General features: G+C 44.1%; 1 protein-coding gene across 1 annotated transcript in view; it reads left to right on the forward strand.

The window, feature by feature from the left end:
* fat4 (FAT atypical cadherin 4) overlaps positions 1 to 18,060 on the forward strand; it is a gene marked incomplete at both ends in the record, with an annotated part of 111,857 nt that extends 93,797 nt beyond the window's left edge. The window contains 8 exons of the mRNA XM_083980035.1: positions 657 to 761; positions 1,112 to 1,419; positions 5,910 to 5,995; positions 8,425 to 8,604; positions 9,132 to 9,256; positions 10,752 to 10,969; positions 14,146 to 14,407; positions 16,154 to 18,060. Coding sequence (XP_083836161.1) covers positions 657 to 761; positions 1,112 to 1,419; positions 5,910 to 5,995; positions 8,425 to 8,604; positions 9,132 to 9,256; positions 10,752 to 10,969; positions 14,146 to 14,407; positions 16,154 to 18,060 — 3,191 coding nt within the window. The remainder of the gene's footprint in view (positions 1 to 656; positions 762 to 1,111; positions 1,420 to 5,909; positions 5,996 to 8,424; positions 8,605 to 9,131; positions 9,257 to 10,751; positions 10,970 to 14,145; positions 14,408 to 16,153) is intronic.
* Positions 18,061 to 24,650: the final 6,590 nt, after the last annotated feature.

Below are 24,650 nucleotides of genomic sequence, written 5' to 3' on the forward strand. Positions count from 1 at the left end.
ATGTCCCAGTCATTTATTGTTTCTTTTTCTTTTTCCCTGAGTCTTATTATTTTATTGTGAATGTCACCTTCTTTATCATGATGTTAAACCGTTCACCTGCACATGTGGCGACGACTCATGTACATTCATGCACCTGTTTTCTTGTCTTTCTGCACTGTGAGAAAAAAAGAAACAACAACCCTATCCAAACCTAATTTGATTTTGAAATGGGTTTGAAAATCTGATTATTGTTAGTGAGAAGAATCTGCCAATTGAGTGAGATCATTTCTTTTTTCTTTTTTTTTCCCCCTCTGAAAGTTTCAAGATGCTGTTTTGGATCAAATTATGTCATCTTTTGATAAAGCGATCCAAGCTCTTCCTAAATAGCATCACTTGTTTAAAGGAATTTTCTCGAATGAGTAAAACAGGTGAAATTACACCTTCAAATTATATGTTTTATGGTTCTTTGATTGAAAAAGTAAGACTTTAAGACTCCATACAAGGTTAAAAGATTTGTTTTGGGTTTCTTTTCCTGCAGTGCAGTTCCTCAGCTGCGAGGTGATGAAAGGCCTGCATGACTTGGCCTGTGGGGGGAGTGAACTGTGTTCCCCTCGGGGGTTTTTCCTGTGTTGTCTGCCACTCCATCCATTTTAATTTGTGTTGTTCTGTGAACCCAGGCAAAACGTGTGATTCCATCATCAATCACTGTGAGTGTAACCCATGTTTTAATGGCGGGTCCTGTCAGAATCGGGTGGATGGATATTACTGTCATTGTCCGTTCGGTAAGTAATAGTAGGAAACTTTTTTCTTTTTTTTTCAGGGCGTTAGTGAGTGAGCTCTGCTAAATTGAAAAGCAAGATGGACAAGAAGAGAAAAAAGTTATCCCTTGATTTCTTAAGCAAATGTGGACGCTGTCATTTCGTTTCGTGTCTCCATTCTTCATGCTTTGTGTTTGCTGCTGTCTTTAATTAGCCTGCTTAAACTTTTTTGAAGATTATGATCTGGCAGCATTAACAAAGCAGGGATATCTGCAACACACTGAAGATTGCATTTTATCTGCAGATATTTTTATCACCGTGAATCATTCATTGGCTTCCTCCTCCCTGATTCCTCCTCTGTTTTTTGTCCTCAGGGGTTTTCGGCAAACACTGCGAACTCAACAGCTATGGCTTTGAGGAGCTCTCCTACATGGAGTTTCCGTCTCTGGATCCCAACAACAACTACATATACATTAAGTTTGCAACCCTGCAGAGCAACGCGCTGCTCATGTACAACCACGACAACCAGACCGGAGACAAGGCCGAGTTCCTGGCGCTGGAGATCTTCGAGGGACGGATGCGTTTCTCCTTCAACCTGGGGAGCGGGACGTACAAACTGATGACCATGATAAAAGTGGCGGATGGGCACTTCCACACCGTCATCGCCAGGAGAGCCGGGATGGTAAGAAACGCCTTTTATTTATACGACAGGAATTAGCTCACATGCTAAGTGGTTTCTCATCATGCATTCTCATAAAACTTTTCATTGAGTGACTTTGTAACTCTTATGGGTCTAGTAGCAGAAACATTGAGGAAAATCTGAGAAACGCCACATGTTATTGAGTTTAACTGTGCGCTCACTGCATATTCAATAGCGTTTATGTTTGGGGCCTTTTACACCAGAAAGCTGCATCCAAATTTACTTTTTTGCACCATTGGATGATAATTAAACTCCCCCCAAAACCACGGGTAGCTCAGCTTGATGGTTTTCATGGTTTGTAATTATATTTTATTGCCCGTTGTGATTTATAATACATGGATCCAAAATGGCCCTGAAAGTTGGACTTCTGTCTCCTCTGCTCTGAAAGAGCAGCTTCTCCCTGCCAGCAGCGCAGTGGCAAGGAAAGAGAGAGACAGGGAGGGAGGAGGAGGAGGAGGAGGGGGGGAAAACCCGACCCGGCCCCTGTCAGACCCTCTATAATGTAGTTCTCCTGCTGGACTTCAAATCTGTCATTTCTCACCGTGCGCTGGGAGTTTCATAGGAAGCTGGTAAAATCGTTAAATTGTCAGTTTTGAGATGGTGCAGAGTGACGGGATGGAAAAGGAATACAGCACACGTAGAGGGCGAGCCGTGATTCTGTCGGTGCCCTGCGAACGGCGTGCAGAGCGGTGGGTTGTGTTTGGGTCCAAAGTGCCAACTCCCACAGGTGGCGTTAAAAGCAAAAAACCGGATCGTCGTGTTGTTTGCAGTTAAAGGTGCCGCGGGTCATTGCGGTGGTCGGAGCTGAGGTCTGTGCTCGGCTCCTCCTGAGCCTTAATGCTGAGCCAGCGTCAAAAACAAGAGAGAAACCACAGACACGGGTCGTGCACCGCTTCGCCGTGAGACATCCAACCGGGTAATCAGAGGGAACGGAGAGTTCACAGACACTGTAACAATCACAGTCTGAGGCACTTTAATTGTCCGCTACAATAAATGTAACACAAACTTTCCAACAACAGGACCTCGTGTCGGAGTTTGAGTCACACCAGTTCCCCTGTTTGCCAATACATAAGGAAGAAACGTCTTAAATACAGACGGGAGAGAAGTGGAGTTGCAGCTTTGACTTGATTGCGCACAGGGAAAATGTTTCAACGGAAAGTTTTAGAGATGTTTTTTTCTTCTTCTTTTTAAATATGCAGGATGTTGGCATGAAACTGCTGGCAGCTTCAAATCATACAAAATATCAGTCAAAATCTTAACTTCCAAAACTCAACATGTGACCAGTGTCCCTTTGGTTTTTTGAGGAGTTTTCAAATACAAGTGAAATGATGAGGAAATCTAATCTCTGAAGAAAAGTATATTGATATTTTCTCTTTAAAAGAGTCAATTTAAGTGCTTTTTTTCTCACTGTTTTCCACATTTGGGGCTTTAATCAAAGTCACTGGGTCCCAGCCTCCTCCTTTTTCATGTTAGGTTTGAGATTTTAAAGTAATTTTTTTGCCTTTACTTTGAAAGTCACGGTGAAAGAGAGACACTAAAGTCAGGGAGAGACATGGCCACGGGTCAGACTCGAACCTGCCCCGGTGAGGACCAATGATTTAAGGCTTTATTGTGCACTGAGCCCCAGCTATACCAACTTGTCCTAAATGTCTTGTTCCAGTTGCATAGATGAGCCATGAGCAGATCTGACGCCGGCCTTCTGCTACAGTCTCCGCTAAGTGTCACAGAAGAATAAAGAGACGTCTTCACACAACTGAGCTTGAAATCCTGTTGTCAAATATGAACAGATGAGGATTTGACTTGACGTGATGATGGCAAAAACACTCAGTTATAAAATTCTCTTATCTCACTTTGTTTGCTCTACTAAAAGAACAAATCTGAGTGGTTTCAGACCCAATTTTTCAGAAATGACGTTTTTCAAATGCTATTTGTCAACGCTGTCAGCTCCACAAATGTAAATCACATGCACCTCCACTGTGTCACAGGACAAAGGCAGGAGTCTTAAAACCTGGATAATAGAAAATAAAAGCAGGCCTGCATGCCCTGATAACTGTTAAGGAGAAATAAAAACATTGCAGAAATGACACGTTGGCGTGACCGTGTGACAGCAGCCTCGACTGTTTGGATAAAAAGTCCCAGCTGAGAACATGTGAGCCGGAGCTCGGGGTAGTTTGTTTTAAATCAAGAGCTTCAAGTCAGATCAAACAACCGAGTCGTCTGTTCGCAAATCTGGTTTGACAGATCAGGACTGGCCGTACCTGATGAGCACCAGCGAGCGAATCAACGAGCGTTTGATTAGCTGGAATTATTTGCAACAAGCACAAAACTATATTTAAAGAAAAAAAAAAAAAAAGCATAACATCGGTTACTCAGCGCCTGCACCACAGCAGACAGCGATGCTGAGGTCCCTCTGTTGTATTAGTCACAGTTAAAACAACATCTCCACTGGTGTTTTCTTCACTTTCCTCAGTGTCAGCCAAACACAAAAACACGGCTCACCCTTTGTTACTCTCGTGTTACATTCGGCATTAATTTCCAAACAAGAGAGGGAGGAGGAGGAGGAGGGGGCAGGATGCCGGGACGGGGGGGTTGGACTCCTTGAGAAAAATGTTTTTAAATATTTCCTCCACCACAGTGTAAGACACTTGACAGTAAGTACAGTGTGTGTATGGCCTCTCTGTGCTGTCTTTGATCACAGCGAAAGACATTAATAAAATGTTCATGTGGCTCTTTATGGAGCATCAGAGAGTCACGAACCTCCCATTGTTCCTCACTGCTGTCACTATGTGTGTGTGTGTGTGTGTGTGTGTGTGTGTGTGTGTGTGTGTGTGTGTGTGTGTGTGTGTGTGTGTGTGTGTGTGTGTGTGTGTGTGTGTGTGTTTTAGTCTTGTTTTGTTCTGCATATGTGTCAAGTTTGCTGCAGGGAAAGTGTGTGTGTGTGTGTGTGTGTGTGTGTGTGTGTGTGCTCTTGGTGGGGTCGTGCACTCCCACATGATTTGTGTCAGAGATCCGGGGCCGGTGTGGTCCGTGTTTACTTAAGATCCAGGAGAGGTGGAGCGTGATTGCCCCGGTTTTTCAACACTTTCACACACTTTTCCGGACAGTTTCCTCACCAGCCCCATTTCTTTTCTTCCTCATAAGGTCGTTCCGACTCACAGGGCACAAAGAGAGAGAGAGAGAGAGAATAAGCAACATCTGGGCAAAAGATTTAGTGCCATTAACGGGAAATAGGAAATGTTTGCTGTAATGTATGGCATTTTTCTGTGCCACTCTCCCATCAGCCACTGTAATGGAATGATGAAAAATAATTGGCCTGCGTGCCTTGCGGTGGACAAAAGGCTTCGCGCTAACCGTCGAACATGACTTAGTTACACAAATACTCGGTGAGAAATGAATGGGTGGAACCAGAACCCCGGAGCGAACGTCCGTGCCCACAGTCGATCCCTGAGAAGACTCTCGGTCTGAGGCTGAGGAGGCTCTCGTGGGTTTTTGAGGATGTGCACGCAATAAAAGTCAAGTTGAGACACGGCGTTGGCGTCGTCGTCGTCTGAACAAGAGGCGTCTTTAAGCGCGTTTGAATCTGGTCACATGTACGTATTATTAGATCTATAACGAGCTTTTAAAGGAAAAGAGTTTAACTTTTTTTCCCCCAGCGCATGACTCAAATTAGTCAATTACCAGCTTGGATGTATGTTCAGACGTATTTACAGCTCTGATATGAGCAAAAATCCAATAAACAAACAAAGAAAAGAAGAAAAAAAAACACATTATATTTATTCAGATGAAATAAAACTGTAAGAGTTGTTCTGCAGCCACCATGTTTTAAAGAGTTTTCTCCACCACAACTCAACTATCTAAACACACCCGAAATAAAATTACTGTTATTTGTTTTGATTACTATCATAAAGACCACAGACTGACTCAGAGGGGCCCCGTTAGGAGGCCTCCGAGGAGAATAGGGGCCCTCATATTGGCACCTTTTTGCAGTGACTAAACCTCCACTGCTGCTGCACCTGATGTTGCATTCAAGGAACATCAGTAAATCGTAACATCTAACACAGTCTGCCTTTTGGGGGCTGAATGAGTGCAGATCCACACGAACCAATGTGATATCGTCATCGTTATAAATATTTCTTAACAAAAAATGTTTTGTGAAGTTTGCTAAGCGGCTGTGTGTTTTGTTTTTTTTTAACACTGAACCACCACAAGTTGAAAACACACTCCCATATGAGCCTGATTATAAAGAGGCAGCAACAGAGTGACTGATATTGACTGAGTGTTTGATGGGTCACCAGATGCCACAGAGCAGCAGTGACCGACACAGACTGTTAGCGCTCATCATCTGCAAGCAGCCGTGTCGACCGCACTCTGACAGAAGTGTTATCCAAATACTTGTCAATTTCATAATAATTTGAAGCGTTGTGATTCTGCAGCTGAAGTATTAATGTGTGTTTCTGTGTGTCGTCATGCAGGCGGCCTCCCTGACTGTGGACCTGTGTGGCGAGGACCAGGAACCAGGCTACTGTGCTGTGAGCAACGTGGCAGTGCACACCGACTGGTAAGATAATCATCCATCATGCAACCGACCGACCGGCCGGCCGTACATGTTAAAACACTGTTGATGTTTCACTTCACTCCAGCGTCTGGAAAAACTACAATGAATAATGACATTTTCCATGTCTCGCACAAAAAATTATGGAAAATAATAATAATAACAGGACTGATGAGTTTTTATGTACCTGGTCTGGACATATTTGCCTAATTTCTTGCAGCTGTTCCCTCGGCGCAGTCTGAACTGACAACAATCTCTCCCTCAGTCTGCAGTCGGCTGTGTGGAGGTTTTATTCAACACAGAACAACAGTGTTTCTCATCAACTGATGGACATTTTAAAGGGACAACGAGGAGTTTTGGAAAAGCGAAGCGTTTTCACACTACATTTATGACCCTCCGCACGCACCGTACATTTCTTTGACCGGGCGCAAGACGGACTCATGTTTTCATTCATCAATAATTAAAGTCAGAGGTTCAAAGAGGTTCACATACCACCGTAGTTCCGACCATAAACGGCGATTCGGCGGCGTTATTCTCATGACTCACCACGAAGGAAACGCTGGTCGGCTCGACCAGCGTTTCCGCCGCCACTAATAATAACAAAATAACGATAGAGACAAAACGATATATTTATCGAAAATGGGCCCATTAACAAGTGTGGGTAGCGGAGATTCGTCCACATTAATGCGAGACTTTTTTATAACCGAATAGAAACTCCTCGTTGTCCCTTTAACTTAAAAAAAAAGCAAAATAAAGCAGCTCTACTTTTGAGCTGTCATCGCTGGTTTCATATCTACACAGTTTGACAGTTTAATTTAGATTTTTCTGAAGTTAAAGGGGTAGTTCAACATTTTGGCAAATTGGCCCATTGCCTAATCCCTATAGTTTTAGCAGTAGGTTCGTTACCTTTAATTGTCGGTGCAAGCTATTTTTAGAACGGCGGAGCAGAGCCGCAAGCCGCTCAGAGCTACACTATGGAGGCTAATAGGATTTCTTGGTTTCCCTCATCAAACTCATCAAATACACAATCCAACAACTCCAAAACGCTCTGGTGGACAAGTTGTGACCTGCACATTCACCACGCTATGAGATAAGAACATAACATTACCAGACAGAGTTGTTTTCTAGGTAAATTCATGCAAAACCGATGCACTGATCGGAAACTGATTCACGTTCCCGTCGGGGGCAGTTTTTCAGCAAGCAGTCTCTGCATTTGCCTCTTAAAAAAAACTCTTGTTTCATAACGTTCTGTTATTATCTCATAGCGTGGTGAATGTGCAGGTCACAACTTGTCCACCAGAGCATTTTGGAGTTGTTGGATTGTGTATTTGATGAGTTTGATGTGGGAAACCAAGAAATCCCATTAGCCTCCATAGCGTAGCTCTGAGCAGCTCACGGCTCTGCTCTGCCATTCTAAAAATAGCTTGCACCGACATTTGAAGGTAACAAACCTACTGCTATGACTACAGGGATTATGGCAATGGGCCAATTGGCCAAAATGTTGAACTACCCCTTTAACTTCAGAAAAATCTATGGGTTTATCTCTTTAAGAGGTAAAAACGAGCCACAAACAAACATGTAATTTAAAGGAGAAAAGCAAACATCTGAATGAATTTAATTCACATGCACCCCTCATATTCATCTTAAGATCCAGGGTGAGATTCGGTGCATAATGGCTTCTCCAATGACATTTAGATTTGCTCTGATCATCCTTGAACCTCCTCTGGTGGTTCAGTCATAAGTTTGTGTTAATTTGTCATTATGAATGAGAGTTTCTGAGAATCCGGTGCAGATGTTTAAAAAAAAAAAAATCAAAGCATTTCTCCTTTTGTTTTTTTTTTAATTACTGCCTCATTGTGGGAGGATCGGGATGAAAGCAAATTTCTTTAAATATTATATGGAGCTGCCCGACATATTTTTACAATGACATTACAAAAAAAAAAAAAGAGGCAGAGACTCTAAGTTAAAAAAAAATGAAGTCATCTGTTGTAAATATACAATATATGATGTAAACCTTCATTAAATTACTGGATGATCACAGCCTGAACACACGGACCGCTCCGAGCCAGGCCCTGTGGGGGGAAAACTTGACACTGTGCATGTGTTTTTGTGTGTATTTGACCGTGTGTGTGTTAGTGTGTTTGTGTGAGTTTGAGAGTGAAAAAGAGAGAGAGATCGATTTGCCAGACAAGGAAGTGGCCAGAAAGGTCTGCACAAGGTTTATTTTGTAAGGGTCTTGGGAGCATGTTGTTGTGAAACTCACTGACCCACAGTGTCTTTCTGTTGTAAGTGTGTGCGTGTGAGTGTGTATGTGCGTGCATACCTCTGACGACTTGAATGCATTTGTGAGCTTTTGGATTTCTGTGCATTAAAGTCTTTGTGTGCATGTGTGTGTCTCTGTGTGTGTGTCTGTGTGTGTGTGTGTGTGTGTGCAGGATCCTGGACGTGCAGCCCAACAGACTCTCTGTGGGAGGCGTCAGGTCAATAGAACCTGTCCTTCATCGGCGCGGTCAGGTCGCCACCCACGACTTTGTCGGCTGCATCATGGAGTTCGCCGTCAATGGCCGCCCACTGGAGCCCAGTCAGGCGCTGGCATCGCGTGGCATCCTTGACAGGTCCGTACCCACCCCCCCTCTCACACACACACACACACACATACAACCACCAACACCCCCACCTCTCCTCCTCTTCTCTCCAACCCCACCCCGTCTATTCCTGCTTTCTCCTTCCTCTTCCTCGTCATCTGTCCGTCTCCTCTAACCTCCTCGACTCTCGCTGTGGGACATCTGTTCACACTCTCAAACGGTTTTTAAAAAGATGTTTTTTCTTTTTTTTTCATACAAACGACAGATTTTTGACGAGCGAAACCAACAGCAGAATTCCAGAGATTTTTTTTTTTTTTTTTTTTACTTTTCTGTCTTACCCGTGAATAGCGAGGCGAGGATGGATCTTTTAATATGCTAATTCCCTTGGGTCCATTATGAGGTTTTTTTTTTTGTATTGAGAGAAATCACAGCTCATCTGCCCCTCTTTTTTTATGGGGGTTTCTTTTTTCTTTTTCGGTGGCGGACCCCCCTCCCCTCCCTTCGGCTGCTGACTTGTCAAGCTGACTGTCTTGATTGTGTATGTTTTGTGTCTGTAGATGTCCAAGACTGGAAGGAGCCTGCACCACCAGCCCCTGCAGACACGGGGGCACCTGTTTGGACCACTGGTCTTGGCAGCAGTGCCAGTGCGTGGACGGCTTCACTGGCAAATACTGTGAGAAATGTAAGTATATATGTGCCTTTGAAGTGTCTTTTTAATTGCTGAGGTTGCACTTACTAAGGAGTATATATTTCTATCATGATTATTTATGATCCTCCCCTCATGAGTCATCAAACTGCACCATGTAGCTTAATATAGGCCACACTGCTGCATTCTGAGCTTTATTTCAAAGCAATTGTGTATTTAAATATATAACGACTCGACACCAGAGGACTGAAACAGACCGGAGAAACCTTCAAGGCTCATAAAACCTGCCAGAGAAGTTGTACCCTAGCTTCTGTGGAAGTCGCAAAAAAAAGAAAGAGTATGAGCAATGTTATTCATATTATTACTGGAAACAAACAAGATCATTACTGAGTAAAATGGGAATTTCCACAACAAATCCACTCTGGATTTTTACTCTGTCCGCCATCAGGTTTGATTTTGTGGGAGATCTGCTGGTTTGATTTGCAGCACAGAAAAACACAGGATCAGACTGAGCACCATGTTCCTCTGACACAAATGGAGCGTTGTGTGCTTTAGCTGCAAAAATACTAAAAAATATACAGAGTTCAGAAAAGTCCAGGTCCCAAAAACAAGTCTGTGCTATTATTACAACAACTGCGATAAGAACAAGAACAGGCTGTCCGTTATCTTCTTGGTTAGCTGGTATACATTTAACGAAGCGTCACCGTTATTTGTTATCCTAGTTTTGTTATAAGAGACCCAAGTTTTAAAAATATCCTGTTGGTCTCAACATAAATGGTGTTTGACGCTAAGTGAATAATTAAAGGGCTAGCCAGCGAGATAACCACTGCAATGCTTACAAGCCATGCATATGCTTAGCAAGTCTGTTTGCTAACAGGCTAATAAAACCTCTATAATTATTCAAAAGTCGTATATATACATCAACACCTGCCAGATAACTGTTTACAAACTCTTTAGCTTTAATGGAGCAGTAGCCAGCAGCTAATTAGCAACAATAGCTTTGTCTTTGTATTTTTTATAATAACAGTGACATCAGTTTAGAAAGAGAAGTCACTTTGCTTCTCAATAAAGTTTGGTTTGTACCAAATTACTGAATGGCATGTGTAGAAAAATATATTATATGTAATTTTAAGCTAAGGGCTTTACACAGCTGAAATCCACACCTTCAAGTTAAATCCTTAAAGCATTTTATTTGCATCCCAGGGATTTAAATGCTATTAAAGCTCCCACCTCTGGACAGTATAGGTTTACATCTAGTGTCTTGCTCAATGGCACGTTGTCTGCGCTGGGCATTAGCCTCCATCTTGCAGACATAGGAAGATATTTGTAACCTCCGGTGAGAATGTGAAGACCAATTTGTGGTTATGGCAGTGGGATTAGGAAAACCATTTGGACCCGTCCATTCGCCAGCAGCAGCAGCAGCAGCAGAGTGGAAATATATTTGATATTTTAATATTTCAGAGTTCCCTCTGAAGCTTGAGTGAAGTCAGAGAGGATTGAGGATTTTTTTTTTTAACCGTTGTTCCCACAGACATGACGGCTGACACTGCCCTGTCTCTGGATGGCACCGGCCGTCTGGATTACTCCCTGAAGCCGGGCCCTAAACGCGACGTCCTGCTCAGGCAGTCGCTCCAGGGCGGACCCTCCACCCCCGCCGGGCCCAGCAGCCTGGAGGTCAAGTTCAGGACGCGCAGCAAGACCGGCACCCTGCTGCACGTGCAGGAGAGCAGCAACTACACGACTGTGAAGGTACAGTACAAGAGATCTGTATTTTTTTTAAAACCGAGGTCAAATGAAGTATCTGTGCCCACAATTTATTCAACATAACGTACATTTCATTGTATTTCATCCAGCAGAACAGCAACATGAATAATAAATCTGCACTTCACTTCACAATAAAAGCCTCATCTTAATACCTTTGAACTGGTTGCAGCTCGACCTCTCACAAACATCTTGGCTCTGATTTTTATAAAGAACTGAAATTAAACCAAAGCACAGTCTCTCTTATGTGCAGCTTTTTGCATTTGCATTACAAATCTCCTTTAAGCCACATGCACCATTAAAGTTCGGTGAACTAGCTCCGTGCACGCTGATGCCAAAGCCATCGATCCACATCAGATCCATCAGGATCAGCACTGACGAAGCCCTGATGAGGATCCAACTTGGATCAGATTGTTTTTCTGAATAAACTTTTGTGGTTTTGGAGTCGGTTCACAGTCGACTCTGTTTTTCACTGATGCTGCTTTTTAAATAACCTCTCGCACCTACGTGACGTGCTTATGGTTGTTTAGTAAACCAGCCAGCGTTAGAGCGTTAGCATCATCATCATCATCAACAGCAGCTGCCAGACGCGCAGCGGGGACTTTGAAAGGGCGTTCGTGATCACGATCAGTTCTCGGCCGGTGCCAGGACACAAATCAAACTTTGACTCATCCATTTATTAGAGATGACAGAACTGAAGTTGAAACAATGTGGCTGCCAGATGATAAGTTGCGTCACCAAAAAGCATCTGCACTTCACGGAGCATGTGTGTGTGTATGAGTGTGTCTGTGTTTGCAGAGAAAGAGAGAGAGAGAGAGGTCCCCTTGAATATCTGGACCCCAGGATCCCGACATTATAACGTTTGATATCATGTGTGTGTACAGTGTGTAAGATGAGAGTACAAACGTGTCGACACATCCGCACACACACCGTCCGTCTGCTCACTATGTTTTAACTCTTCCGCCACAAATCATCACCACACACACTCTCCCAGTCCAAACTATAAGCTAAAACTACACGAGTCCATCTCAGCCGCCTCCCTTTAGTCCCATTCCTCTTTCTACTCCTCTCATCCTGTTCAGCACCCCCCTCCCACACCTCCTCCTCTTCCTCCTCCTCCTCCTCCTCCGCCGACTGACTGATCCTGGGCAGCTGCCCAGAGAGTTTTCCTGTTTAGACCTCACCACCACCACCACCACCACCACCACCAAACCCCTCCTCCCCACCTTTAAGTATCAGACTTTCTCTCTTATGATTTTGTTTGCCGGCTCCTGGTGCTCATCGAATCACCATCACAGCCTCTGAAACGGTGAAGAAAAGTATTATAAGTGCTGAAAAAAAGGGCCGAGGCATCGGGGGAATACATCCACTATATGTACATATGTTTAGAGGGAGAACTATATATACTGAGATATATAAAAACAAGATGTTTAATAGATAAACTCGGTGATTAGTTTTCCAGGTTTGGAGCACTCAGTATTCTTTGGCTTGGGGGAATTTCTGCTTTTCCCATTTTAAATCAATTCTTCCGGAAGCTACTTATCATTGCTGATTTCTGGGGTCTTTTGAAAAGGGAGGAGAGTGGGATTACTTTTCCATCGAAGTGGGGGGAGTGCACATATGAGATTATCATACGCGTTGTAAGCCGCAAATTTGCTGCCCATGCCAGAGTGAGCTTGATTAGTTTCCTTTAAGAGACACACTCTGTCCTGACGAGGGCCTCCTCCTCCTGAATGAGCCTGAATTTGTTGTTCGTCATCTGGCTGAATAACTGAGCTACACACACACACACACACACACACACACACACATAGACACACACGCACAAGTCGTGAGAACATGATTAACTGTGGTGTGTCCCGCTGGGGGAAAAGATTTACGAGCGTCAAGCTGCATTTTTGTTTTCAATCTCTGACCTCAGCGGCAGCAGCAGATTGGAGAGGCAGCGTGGTGGTGGAGGCTGAATCAAGACGCTTCCTCTTATCGCTTCAGTTTGATTGACGCCGACATGAGCCGTCATTATAATGATCAGAAAGAAAAAAACTTTTTGAAACTTGTATTATCAACTCTGGTTTATGTAAAGTCTCCTCAGAGAACGTTATTTATCGATTGCATGAAACTAAGAGTCGTATCAGAGCACAGATTTAATACAGCGGGTGATTTATTAGTTTATGTTTTTATCAATTTATGATCTGTGATACATGTCTGTTAACACAGGAACTTATTACCATAGTTACTTAACTGAGAGTAAATGAGTAGATTACACATTTGAATCCATGTATCAGCGTATTACCATCCTGTCAAACTAATTGATTGATTACCTTCAAAGTTTAACATTCAGACATTCAAGTTCAAAATTTAATTGGTTTGTTAATTTACTTTAAAAAAAATGATGGCAGAACTTCTTCTTCGGTGCAAATTGGCAACAACTCAGATTATAAACACTCTACTTATTAGCTTTATGTTCGCAGCGACCGCCTCAGCCTTTGCCCCCAGACTCTGGAACAGCATCCAACTTACCCCCCTCCATCGACTCTTTTAAATCCAGGCTAAAAACTCACCTTAGCTTTAAAATCCTCTTGATCTTTGTTTTACTGTTTTGATCTTTTTGTTGGTTGCTGCTTTTGTTCTGTCTATCACTTAAATTATTTGTATTATTATTATATTATTTATTTTAACTGTACAGCACTTTGGTCAGCTTGGGTTGTTTTTAAATGTGCTCTATAAATAAACTTGATTGATTGATTGATTGATTGATCATGAGGAGCCTAAATACAGCTCCATATATTCGTTAGCATGGTTGTTCATTCTTGTTTGGACAACTATTATCAAGATTTCCTGATGTTTTACCAAAGTCCATCACAGTGTGTGATCTTAAACCGTTGTAAAAAAAAACTTTGCCGCAGTAAAACGCACCAGTTTAACTTTTTACCATGTGATTTAAATGGTTTCATAATGTGATATATCTCATTAAAAAAGACCAATAAATAGGATTAAATCATTTGTCATGCACTTCAGCTCTGATTCAAAGCCGCTCCTGTTCGTCTTCCACCCAGTAAAACGTGTTTTTACTGCAGCCAAGAAAATCAAAGCACCAAAAAACTGACTCATCTACTCTTCATCTTCATCATATCTCCTCCTCTTCCTTTCTCCTCTTCTCTCAGCTGAGGAACGGCAACGTCCACTACATCTCGGACGCAGGCCTCGGGGGGAAGGTGGAGCGCACCGTGGGGGAAGCGGTGCTGTCGGACGGTCAGTGGCACACGCTGCAGCTGGTCAAGAACGGCTCGGCCACCGTGATGCAGGTGGACGGCGGCCACCACCGGGTGATCCAGCACGCCACGCAGGACTTCGGAGGTCTGGGCGTTTTAACCTTCTCCCTGGGAGGAATCCCACCTGGACCTGCTCAGCAGAAAACAGCAGCAGGTGAGACTGGACGCTGCTTCTGTCTAAAGAGGGTTTATTATTATTATAGTAGTTTTTATTTATCTTCTGATTGGAAGATGGCTGGTTTGATACAGACACAAAGATTTGACACGAGAGGTTTTTGCATTGTCCAAAGAAGCAGAAGAATGTCATATTATTATCATTATTGTGAGTTTTATACAGTTTTAGTGTCTAATAATCATCCAAATGCTCTTTTTTGCATTTTCAAGACAACATTTTAATGGATTTTTGTACTTTTTTGATAAAAAATCTTCGTATTTAAAGGAGAAAAAAACTTGGTTTAGGTCAAACTCTTGTTTTATTTGCACTATAGTTGACTGACTGTGCATGTTGTGAAATACACACATGCTGAAGCTCTCAAACACCAAGAAACTCACCCACTCTTTACCCACTGTAAATTATCACTGATGCAGCAGCGTTTTCACGTGTTATGGAAACCTCCTCCATTGTGTTTGTGTGTGTGTGTGTGTGTGTGTGCGCACATGCAGCATGTGTGACCCAGCACTCATGAGCTCGTGGGCCGTCATAAATCCTGCACAAACTTCATCTTTTCTCCCCCAAATGAATTAATAGTGCGCTGCTCAAACTGCTGACCATATTTGGTGGCCGTCCAACAGGACTCTATGGAACCGGCCTGAAATCTGTTTCTATTTGACACTACAGAGATTTACCTGCTATGAAATTTACAGTAGTTGAATAACCGTTTCTTCATAGCATCACAGCATCGTATATGGGCAAAATAACAAATATTAATTCAATTTGACTTGAGTTTTTAAGGAACGTTTAGTGTTTTTTGTTCTTATTTCCATGGGCTCTCATCAGAGTTTGGGGCTTAAATCACCGATGAGACGTCCTGAAACATGAGTTGAGAGCAGATTTTGGAAAAGGTGAAGGAGAGGGTTTCCACGGGGAGGTAATGCAACACAGTTAATTTAAGAATTTCAGGGGAGGGAAAAACCAACCCAATACTATGGACTAATATGGTAAAAATGAGCAATTTGGATGATTTGTCGACCTCTTTTACACAAGGACCGGGGCATATTTCAAAACAAACATATGCTGAGCACGCAGATCTGTGGCAGGCTGCCTGTTAAACCGGCTCATACCTCAGTGTGTGTGTGTGTGTGTGTCGGAGCAGTCGAGCTCTCCCGTGTGCTCACTTTTCAAGAGCTAATGAAACTACACAAATGGATTTAATCTGCACTGGGATAAATTCAATAAAAATCTATTTACATTAGCGAGGCCGTGCTGTTAGGCAATACACAATGCAAAAGATTGAATTAGGCACAGAGACATTCATCCAACCCAGATGTATGTCTTGAAGCTATAATGGCTCCGACGATGGATTCTCTGCTTTAGAAAAAAAAAAAAAAATCATATTTCTTCTCTCAAATTGGCTGATGATTGATTTGGCCCGTTTTTTAAAATATGGATATTTTAAGGAGGTGCTTTCCACCAGGAAATTTCTCGTTTTTTGTTTTGTTTTTTTGGTCTTAAGCTTGAACCAATTATCCATCTAAACAAAATTCCTTGAGCTCTGATTACAGCTCCCAGTTTCTGTTATTTACAAGCAGTCGATCCAGAGTCGGCAGACATCTTTGGAAACCCGTCCATCGGAAACGATCTCCCTCCAGGCCCCTGTTATGTCCTCGTTAGCTGCTGTTGGCTGTTTCTCCTTCATCTGATCCAGTTGTTTCTCTCTCTCTCTCTCTCATTCATCTGCAGGTTTCGACGGCTGTCTGGCCTACGTGAAGTACAACGGGGAGAACCTGCCGTTCTCCGGAGACCACAACCTCGTCACCTTGACCAAGACCAGCTCGTCCGTCAAGATCGGCTGCAGAGGTCCCAACCTGTGCGAGAGCAGTCCGTGCTGGGACGGCCTCATGTGCGTCAACCAGTGGTACACGTACCAGTGCGTCCCGCCCGGCGACTGCACCTCCAACCCCTGTCAGAACCAGGGCAGCTGTGTGCCGGACCCCCACTCGGGCTTCACCTGCGTCTGCTCCGAGTCGTACACGGGAAAGACGTGCGAGACCTTGGTGGCCTGTCTGGGAGTCCAGTGTCCTCAGGGTACCGTTTGCAGAACGGCCAACAACGGCGGCTTCGTCTGCAGCCCCAGTCCCACGGCCGAGACCATGGTCCTCCCCATCTGGGCCGTGCCCGCCATCGTCGGCAGCTGTGCCACCGTCCTGGCCTTGGTGGTCCTCAGCCTGATCCTGTGCAACCACTGCAAGGACCGCAACAAGACCAAAGTGCCAAAGGAACCCAAGGAGAAGAAACCCAAGGAGAAGAAGAAGAAAAAGAAGAAGGGCAGCGAGAACGTAGCGTTCGACGACCCGGACAACATCCCGCCGTACGGAGACGACATGACGGTACGGAAGCAGCCGGAGGGAAACCCCAAGCCGGACATCATCGAGAGGGAGAACCCCTACCTGATCTACGACGAGACCGACATCCCCCACAACAACGAGACCGTCCCCAGCGCTCCCTGCGCCCCCTGCACCGGCCCCGAGGCCGACATCGAACACTACGACATCGACAACGCCAGCAGCATCGCCCCGTCGGACGCCGACATCATCCAGCACTACAAACAGTTCCGCAGCCACACGCCCAAGTTCTCCATCCAGAGACACAGCCCGCTGGGCTTCGCCAGACAGTCGCCGCTGCCGCTGGGAGCGACCAGCTACACCTACCAGCCTCAGTACACGCAGGCGCTGAGGTCCACGCCGCTGAGCCACTCCCACTCCGCCTGCCCCACCCCCAACCCGCTGTCCAGACACTCCCCCGCCCCGTTCACCAAGCCCTCCTCCTTCTACAGGAACACCCCCACCAGGGAGCTCAACCTGGCCCGGAGGGACGGCAGCCCGCTGGACCTGCACAACGACATGTGCCAGCCGCCGCCCATGTTCAACTACGCCACCCGGCTGGGACGGCGCAGCAAGAGTCCGCAGACCATGGCGAGCCACGGCCACGCCTCCCGGCCCAGCAGCCGGCTGAAGCAGCCGATCGAGCAGATCCCCCTGGAGACGGGGCCTCCGGTGGGGCTGTCCATCGAGGAGGTGGAGCGGCTGAACACTCCTCGCCCTCGCAACCCCAGCATCTGCAGCGCCGACCACGGGCGCTCCAGCTCGGAGGAGGACTGCCGCAGGCCGTTGTCGAGGGTCCGCAACCCGGCCGACGGCATCCCGGCCCCGGAGTCCTCCTCGGAAAGTGACTCTCACGACTCCTTCACCTGCTCGGAGATGGAGTACGACCGGGACAAACCGGTCTCTTACAGCTCCCGCGTCCCCAAGCTCTCGCAAGTCAACGAGTCAGACGCTGACGACGAGGAGTACGGCGGGCGGCTCAAGCAGCGGCGCTACTCCAGTCGGAGAGCAGAGGGAGGGCCTGGCGTCGCCCAGATGCCCCCCACCGACCAGCACTACACCCTGCCCCACAAGCTGGGCCAACAAGCCGGGGGCTTCAACTGGGACAATCTGTTGAACTGGGGCCCCGGCTTCGGACATTATGTAGACGTGTTCAAGGACTTAGCCTTGCTTCCCGAGAACGCGGCGGCAAAAGACATTGAAATGAACAGTGGAGATGGTTCGGTGACCATTCTTAACGAAGGAGAAGCTGAGCAATATGTATGAGACTATTTATTATGATGTTGTAGAATATGGTGATGTTCTCCATTTAAAAAAAAAAGAAAGACTGTATATTTGGAGAAAGCATTGGACTCCATGTTTGTTTGTTTTTTTTACATTATTCAAAAATAATAAGACGACTTTTAATGCAGTAAGGCAGAAAAATGGCACCTGCAACATGACAGACTTCATCACCTTGGAACAGTTGACCAGTCTTTTTTTTTTCTAGGTCCAAACTCAAACTATACAATTGTGCATTCATCTTTCTCCGAGGCCTCATCACAACGAATCCATTCACACCGAATGGTTTCAAAAACAAAAAAAAAGGACAGAAAAAAAAGAGAAATCCACGTCTGAATTCAATTTAGTGACTGCAAAGCTCCATTCGCATTATCTTGATCAAACATTTCTGTTTTATATTACCGATATTGCCTCTCTCCTTTTCCAGAAACTTCTGTCACATTCACAGCTGAGAGATAAGTCGCTCGATAATATTAACGCTCATAGGAAGTGAATTCCAACGGGTCGTAAAAAAGCAAATGAAAAACTCCCAGTCTTCGTCTCTTTTCAATTTTTTTTATTTGCTTGAAAGGAAGCATGTGTGTTTGATCCGACTGCACCTGTAGCGACAGGATGCAGCCGTCGGTGTGAAAGTTAAGTACACCGTAGAGCTTGCACGCTCGTATCGCAGGCCCCACCAAACGCTGTAATCCACCACCCCCACCCCCACCCCCACCCCCCTTTTTCACTCTGTCTCTGGGCCCGCCCGGTGTGTTTTCTCACAGAAGACTGGCTAAATGCTCCAAGAGTGAGGATTAATCGAGTCTCCTGCCTTACAGACATTTGAGGATTTCAGTACAAGGTGTGGGGGGGAGGAAGAACTTTTCCTCCTCCTGTTTTTCTGGCCTAAGTTCAGTAGGAGGGTTTTTTTGGGAGAGGGAGGGGGGGAGGGGTAGTGTTGTCTGTCACAGATTTGCATTTTCTGACCAGCCAAGTGTTTTTCAGGCAACAATGATGATGATAAATGTTGATGATGTATGATGATGATGATGATCCTATAAAAACATGACCCCAACTAAAAACACTATGAACTTGTGTAAATTTTTTTAATTCATGAGAAATCATGGAGTCATTTGTCGTTGGTGTCCTTGTCCATTATTTTGACATGTATGGTTTCTACATTTTTGTACTGTTTATTAACTTAAATTACTTAAGCTGTGTTTTTATGGATATTTTCATATGCTGAAATGTATGTTTCTTACTTTCGGGGAAAGTAAGATTGAAGACTTATTTTTTACATTTGTTACATATGTAACATCAGTATTTTCCACTTTTGATAAAACTATAACATGCTGTATGCTTTGTACCTGTAAAAAGCCAATAACAGAATAAAAAAAGTATTTATTTAAAAGCTGCTTAGGAACTTTTTTTTTTTTTTTTAGCAGGGCCAGGTCTACGATCTGAAATCTGAATGACTGAGTGATCATGTTTCAAACACTGGTAACCGGAATGTTTAATCACTCATGTTTGACTTCTTCTTCGCTTCTTGGTACGAGCAGCTTTTATTAGTTGGTGTTCAGAGCTGCACTGTTGCCAACTTAGTGCATTGTCACTAGATTTAGAGACTTTTTTCCAAACAAAACTAGTCTCAGGGCGAGTCTGTTGAATCACTCATGTTTCCCGGCCCTGCTTGTGAAATGCAGGGAAGCAGAGAAGCACTTCCAGTACACTGAGATAGGGATTACTAAATAAGGTAGAGGAAAAACTAAAAAAAAATAAGACAGAGAGCAAATACTGTAAGTCGAGAAGTCTAGAGAAGCTAGCAGCTCAACGCTCTGGTCTACTCGGCCCCTCAGGTTTCCCAACTGCTTGCAAAATGCAGGGAAGCAGAGGAGCACTTCCAGTACACTGAGCCTTAAAAAAGTAGGGGAGAGTGGGGTAAAGTGAGACATTAATGTGTTCCGTTTTCTAAATACAGGGGGTGTTGCATAACAAATTCAACTTCTCAATGAAGAACGACAGACAGATTCCATTGCTTTTGGGTTTTTTACTTGCTTTTCACACACAAAGACAAACATGAATGACAAACATTTGTAAACTAAGCCACGCCCCCAGCAGGCAATCAGCCCATTGACAACTGCTGGACGTAGTAAAGGTGCGCTTGGTTTGCACACCAGTAAAGCTGCAACAGGGGGTGTCTCACATTACCCAGTGTATCACATTGCCCCACTCTCCCCTACCTTTACAGTATAGTGAATCATTTTAACTAAATAAAAAAGCAGAGGAAAACCTCAAACTAAGACAGAGAGCAGAGAAGTCAAAGCAAACTGCTAAGCTAAATAAGCTAGCAGATCAACACTAGATCATTAAGTAATAAATGCTTGGTGGGGACCTGGTGGAACATGCACCATGTAGGCTTTGTCCTAAAACTGCAGTGGCCTTGGGTTCGAATCCCACCTGCAACTTCCAAAAAAAAAAAATTGTTCCTGCCCACTGAGATGCTTTTTAGAGGGCTTTTACTTTGAAACGACTACAGGAAGTGCCAAATAGAAGTGACTGAAAACTAAAATGCCACTGTCTGGGACCAACTCTACTTATCAAACAGAGGGAGTTAGAATTAAACACCTGCTGGTTACTCTCACTTTCTGAAGTTGACAATGTCTTTAAATGTGTTTGATGAACCCATCAGCGCAGCGCAGACTTAAAGTGGGTTTTGATCCAGTCTTGTTTCTGTCCTGCAGAAGTAAAGCATCTCACCCAAATCTCTGCATGTAAGCGTTGGGTGTTTCTTTTAAAAATAGCCAGATGACCTCCTCTCCCCTCATCATTTGCGTGGTAAGGTGTTGTTCTATATTCAGGACTCACTCTGCGCCGCCTTTGAACCAAACCGAGTCAAAACAAAACATTTCGAAAGGGCATTTTAGGACCTGAAACGAAACCGAGCCACCTCTTTCAGAGCCAAGCCAAACATCAAGCAGAGTCCTCGATGCTGAGGCTTATATTGCTTTTAGCAATTATTTACATCTGGTTTATTGAGCAGAACCTTTTTTTTTTTTTTTTTTTTTGTCATAGCTCAGTGACTCGGTGTGTAACATGCTTATCTCCTCCGTCATCGTGGGGAGAGAGGCCACGAGAGAAAACGCAGGGAGCCGTGAACCGGGCGAAGAGTGACAGCTCGAATCTGGGTATGAGAGAGAGAGAGCAGTGATGCTGGGGTAGAAACAACATTCACAATGGTAATGAGTGTGTGTGTGTGTGTGTGTGTGTGTGTGTGTGTGTGTGTGTGTGTGTGTGTGTGTGTGTGTGTGTGTGTGTGTGTGTAGGTGGGTGGTGGTGGACCAAGTAAATAGGAGGTGAATTCAAATAAACCTCACAGCGTCTCTTCTGGTGTCCCATGACAGGATTTCAGGCGACTTCAGGAGCAGCTTCCTCCTCCTCCTCCTCCTCCTCCTCCTCCTCCTCCTCCTCCTCCTCCTCCTCCTCCTCCTCCTCCTCCTCCTCCTCCCTATAGGTGAGCAGGACAAGCTTGTATACACAAAGGGCACATTGTTCCACAGCACTATAGGATGTAAAACACTCATGAGGACTGACATGAATCTGTCTTCCTGATTTTCTTAGGGGCAGCAGGGGGGCGTATGGTGTGTGGTAGATGGTTTTGGAGGTGGTGGTGGAGGAGGGGGGTGCTGCTGTTTTTGGACGATATCCAGATGCTGCTGCTGCTGCTGCTGCTGGACTTCACAGAACGGACAGAGGAGCTTATGATGTGTTTGGATTAATTGCGATATTTATCCAAAGTGTGAACATTGCATGCTACATTATAGGGAAACAAAAACAACATATGTAAAACTCCCAGTTGAGTCGAGATGGCTGTTGTCTCTGGGTTGAGTTAGAAAAGACACAATAGGAACACACACACTCGTTCTGCAGAAGAGTGATCGTATGTGTGTGTGTGAGTTGCAAAAATCAGCTCAAATTTGGAACAAACTGGTTTCAGCCATAATGTGTTCTGCAGATCTGCACATATTAATCTTGAACGAAGGTGCAAAAGAGGCGCCGGCCGATTTCCCAAGGAGCTCCCACCACCACAGACACACAACAAGAGTCATGAGCTTCTTTTTTTTTTCCTCCACCAACCGAATCCACAAATGTCATCAAAACATAATTCCCATTAAGATGATTTCCATGTTGACTCAAGAGTTTCCTCAGTATTTATGAAAGGATGTGGCAGCGAGCTGAGTTCGACTTCCTTGCAACAGAAAAGTTCTTCTCCCGAAAAAGAAAAATCCTCCTCCTCCTCCCCCTTGAAAAGCGTGTTTATAGAGATTGATTATCCCGAGCCTCGCCGTAATCACACAGCTCGTGATTAAAAGCACATTTGTCGCTGGAACAGAAGACACATTTCATTTCACTTCGCTTCACTCCTCCTCCTCTCGTTGGCTGGTATTGATAGATGTTGGATCCGAATGTGGACGAGACAAAAGAGAAGTTCAAAAATGATTCCAGCCGTCAGATATGTGACAAAGAAAAAAAAGCGGTAGTAAATCCTGAGTCGTATATAATCACAACATCCCTCATCCATCCTCCTCGTCATCCTCCTCCTCTCCTCTCATTTCCCACTGTTTCCATCAAAATCAAGACAGAAGAGCTCCAGAAAATCTTCATGGCAGCTCGCTAACCGCAGCAGAGATGTTCATCAATGAAAAACCAGTGGAGGAGCTGACTCCTCCAGAACCCGTCGTTCTCTCAAACGTCTTCACAACATCAAGGACCCTGAAACTGACACAAATTAGACCACAGATCCCCCCCTTTTCTTTTCTTTTCTTGTTTTTTCCCGATAAGATTTGTGCTCTTAGATGTTTTATTCCAGATCATGTCTGAAACCCCACTTGGCCACATCCTGTCGTTATGTTTCTCATAAATAATAAATGACCCCCCCACACACACACTCTTTCTTTTCCTTCTTATTCTGGGGACCCCAAAGAAACCTCCTCAAGAACCACATGCATCCACTTTAAGGACCACAGCTCAGGCCGTTCATTCATTCATTCATTATCAATCATCTCTGTTGTTGTTAATCTTTAATATTTGAGATAAACTCCCTCAAACTGTTTTAACGGCACAAAAAAAAACCAAAGTAAACTCACATAAAACGGATAAAAAGCAGCAAATCTCCTACATTACAGAAGCTGGAGCCAGTGAAATGTTTGGCTTTTTTCTTTCTTTTGCTTGATAAATGACTTAAATTATTTATTGATTGAGCTTAACGGTTCGTTTTTCTTAAATCTTCTGGAAGCAGCTGACAAAACAAGTCTCAACTGTAGGTCCACTTGTCCACTTGTTCTGGAGCTTTTGACTGCATTACATGGGTTTTATTAGAGCAGATTGAGTGTAGCTGTTGCCGTGTTGTCACAGGACTGGAGATGTTTAAATTTCCCATGATTCAGAGCACATCTGGCACATCTTCCCACCCATGTTGGTGACTTACACACATAATAAATACACAAAGAAGTGCAGAGCTTTGGTTGACGTGGCTCAGTCTCTGTCATTGTTGTGTTCAGCTCGAGCTAAAACCAAACATCACAGTTTACCTCCCTGCAGTTTGATTTCACCTGATACATCTTCAACTTCATCCATTAGTCGTATTAGTATTAGAAGTTAAATGGTTTTATAAGAAGCAGATTTGATAAAGATTGGTTCTGACATCCACTCCCTACTCTCAGATAACAACATTCAACTTTTGGCTCAACATGAGCACTGGGTCCTCGGCCTGAGTTGGCCCCACACACTCCCACATCTGGGCAAGTTCCAGCTGTTATCCTCCCATATTGACTTTTCTATGTGTGTGTGCTTGAATTGGTCCAGATGTGGAAGCTGCATCCTACAATCAACAAGAATGTGTGGATTGATTTTACCATGTTACTTATTTTTTTTCTTCTTTAATCAGATCTCTATTAGCAGCAGCTCCTGAGATTCACTTATTACAAAATATACATGGAATATAACACACATGGCACAAAAATAAATGAATTCATATTCAAAATATTCAAATGACAGTCAATTGTTCACTTGTTTTCTGTAATGCTACAGTAGTGTTAGCTGTAAGTGTTTCGGGTTGGGTCCTCCAACCTCCATTCACCTAGTTTATTGATCAGGTTTTTATCCATGCTGCGTTTAATTTACCTCAGATGTTATAATTCTGAGCTTAAAATGACCACGTTTCTGGTAACAAGTGGGTGATACAGTTGTTTGCACTTGAAAAATGTCAACAGTTAAAAGTTGCACAATGATGTCAGTATATGACACATTAGATGTTCAGGTTTTATTCACTGATGATTCACAGAGCAGCCATCTTGGATCATGAGCTCATGCAGTTTCTGAGTTGGTGGTGTTTCTCATGACTCATCCACATAGGAAGTTTTAAAATCCTACTTCTGTGAATGCATCATAAAATAACACCGGATTTTATTCCTCAGAGTTAAGAAACCTTCAATTAACTTAAATCTGCCGTGGTTTGTCTCTGATCTTCCTGTTTTATTTTGAAGTTCCAGTCTTGTCTTCCTCTTGTCATTACCTGCTGTGTCTCACCTGTGTCTGAT

Source organism: Trachurus trachurus (genome assembly GCF_905171665.1).
Source record: "Trachurus trachurus genome assembly, chromosome: 10".
In the NCBI taxonomy this organism is placed as follows: Eukaryota; Metazoa; Chordata; class Actinopteri; order Carangiformes; family Carangidae; genus Trachurus; species Trachurus trachurus.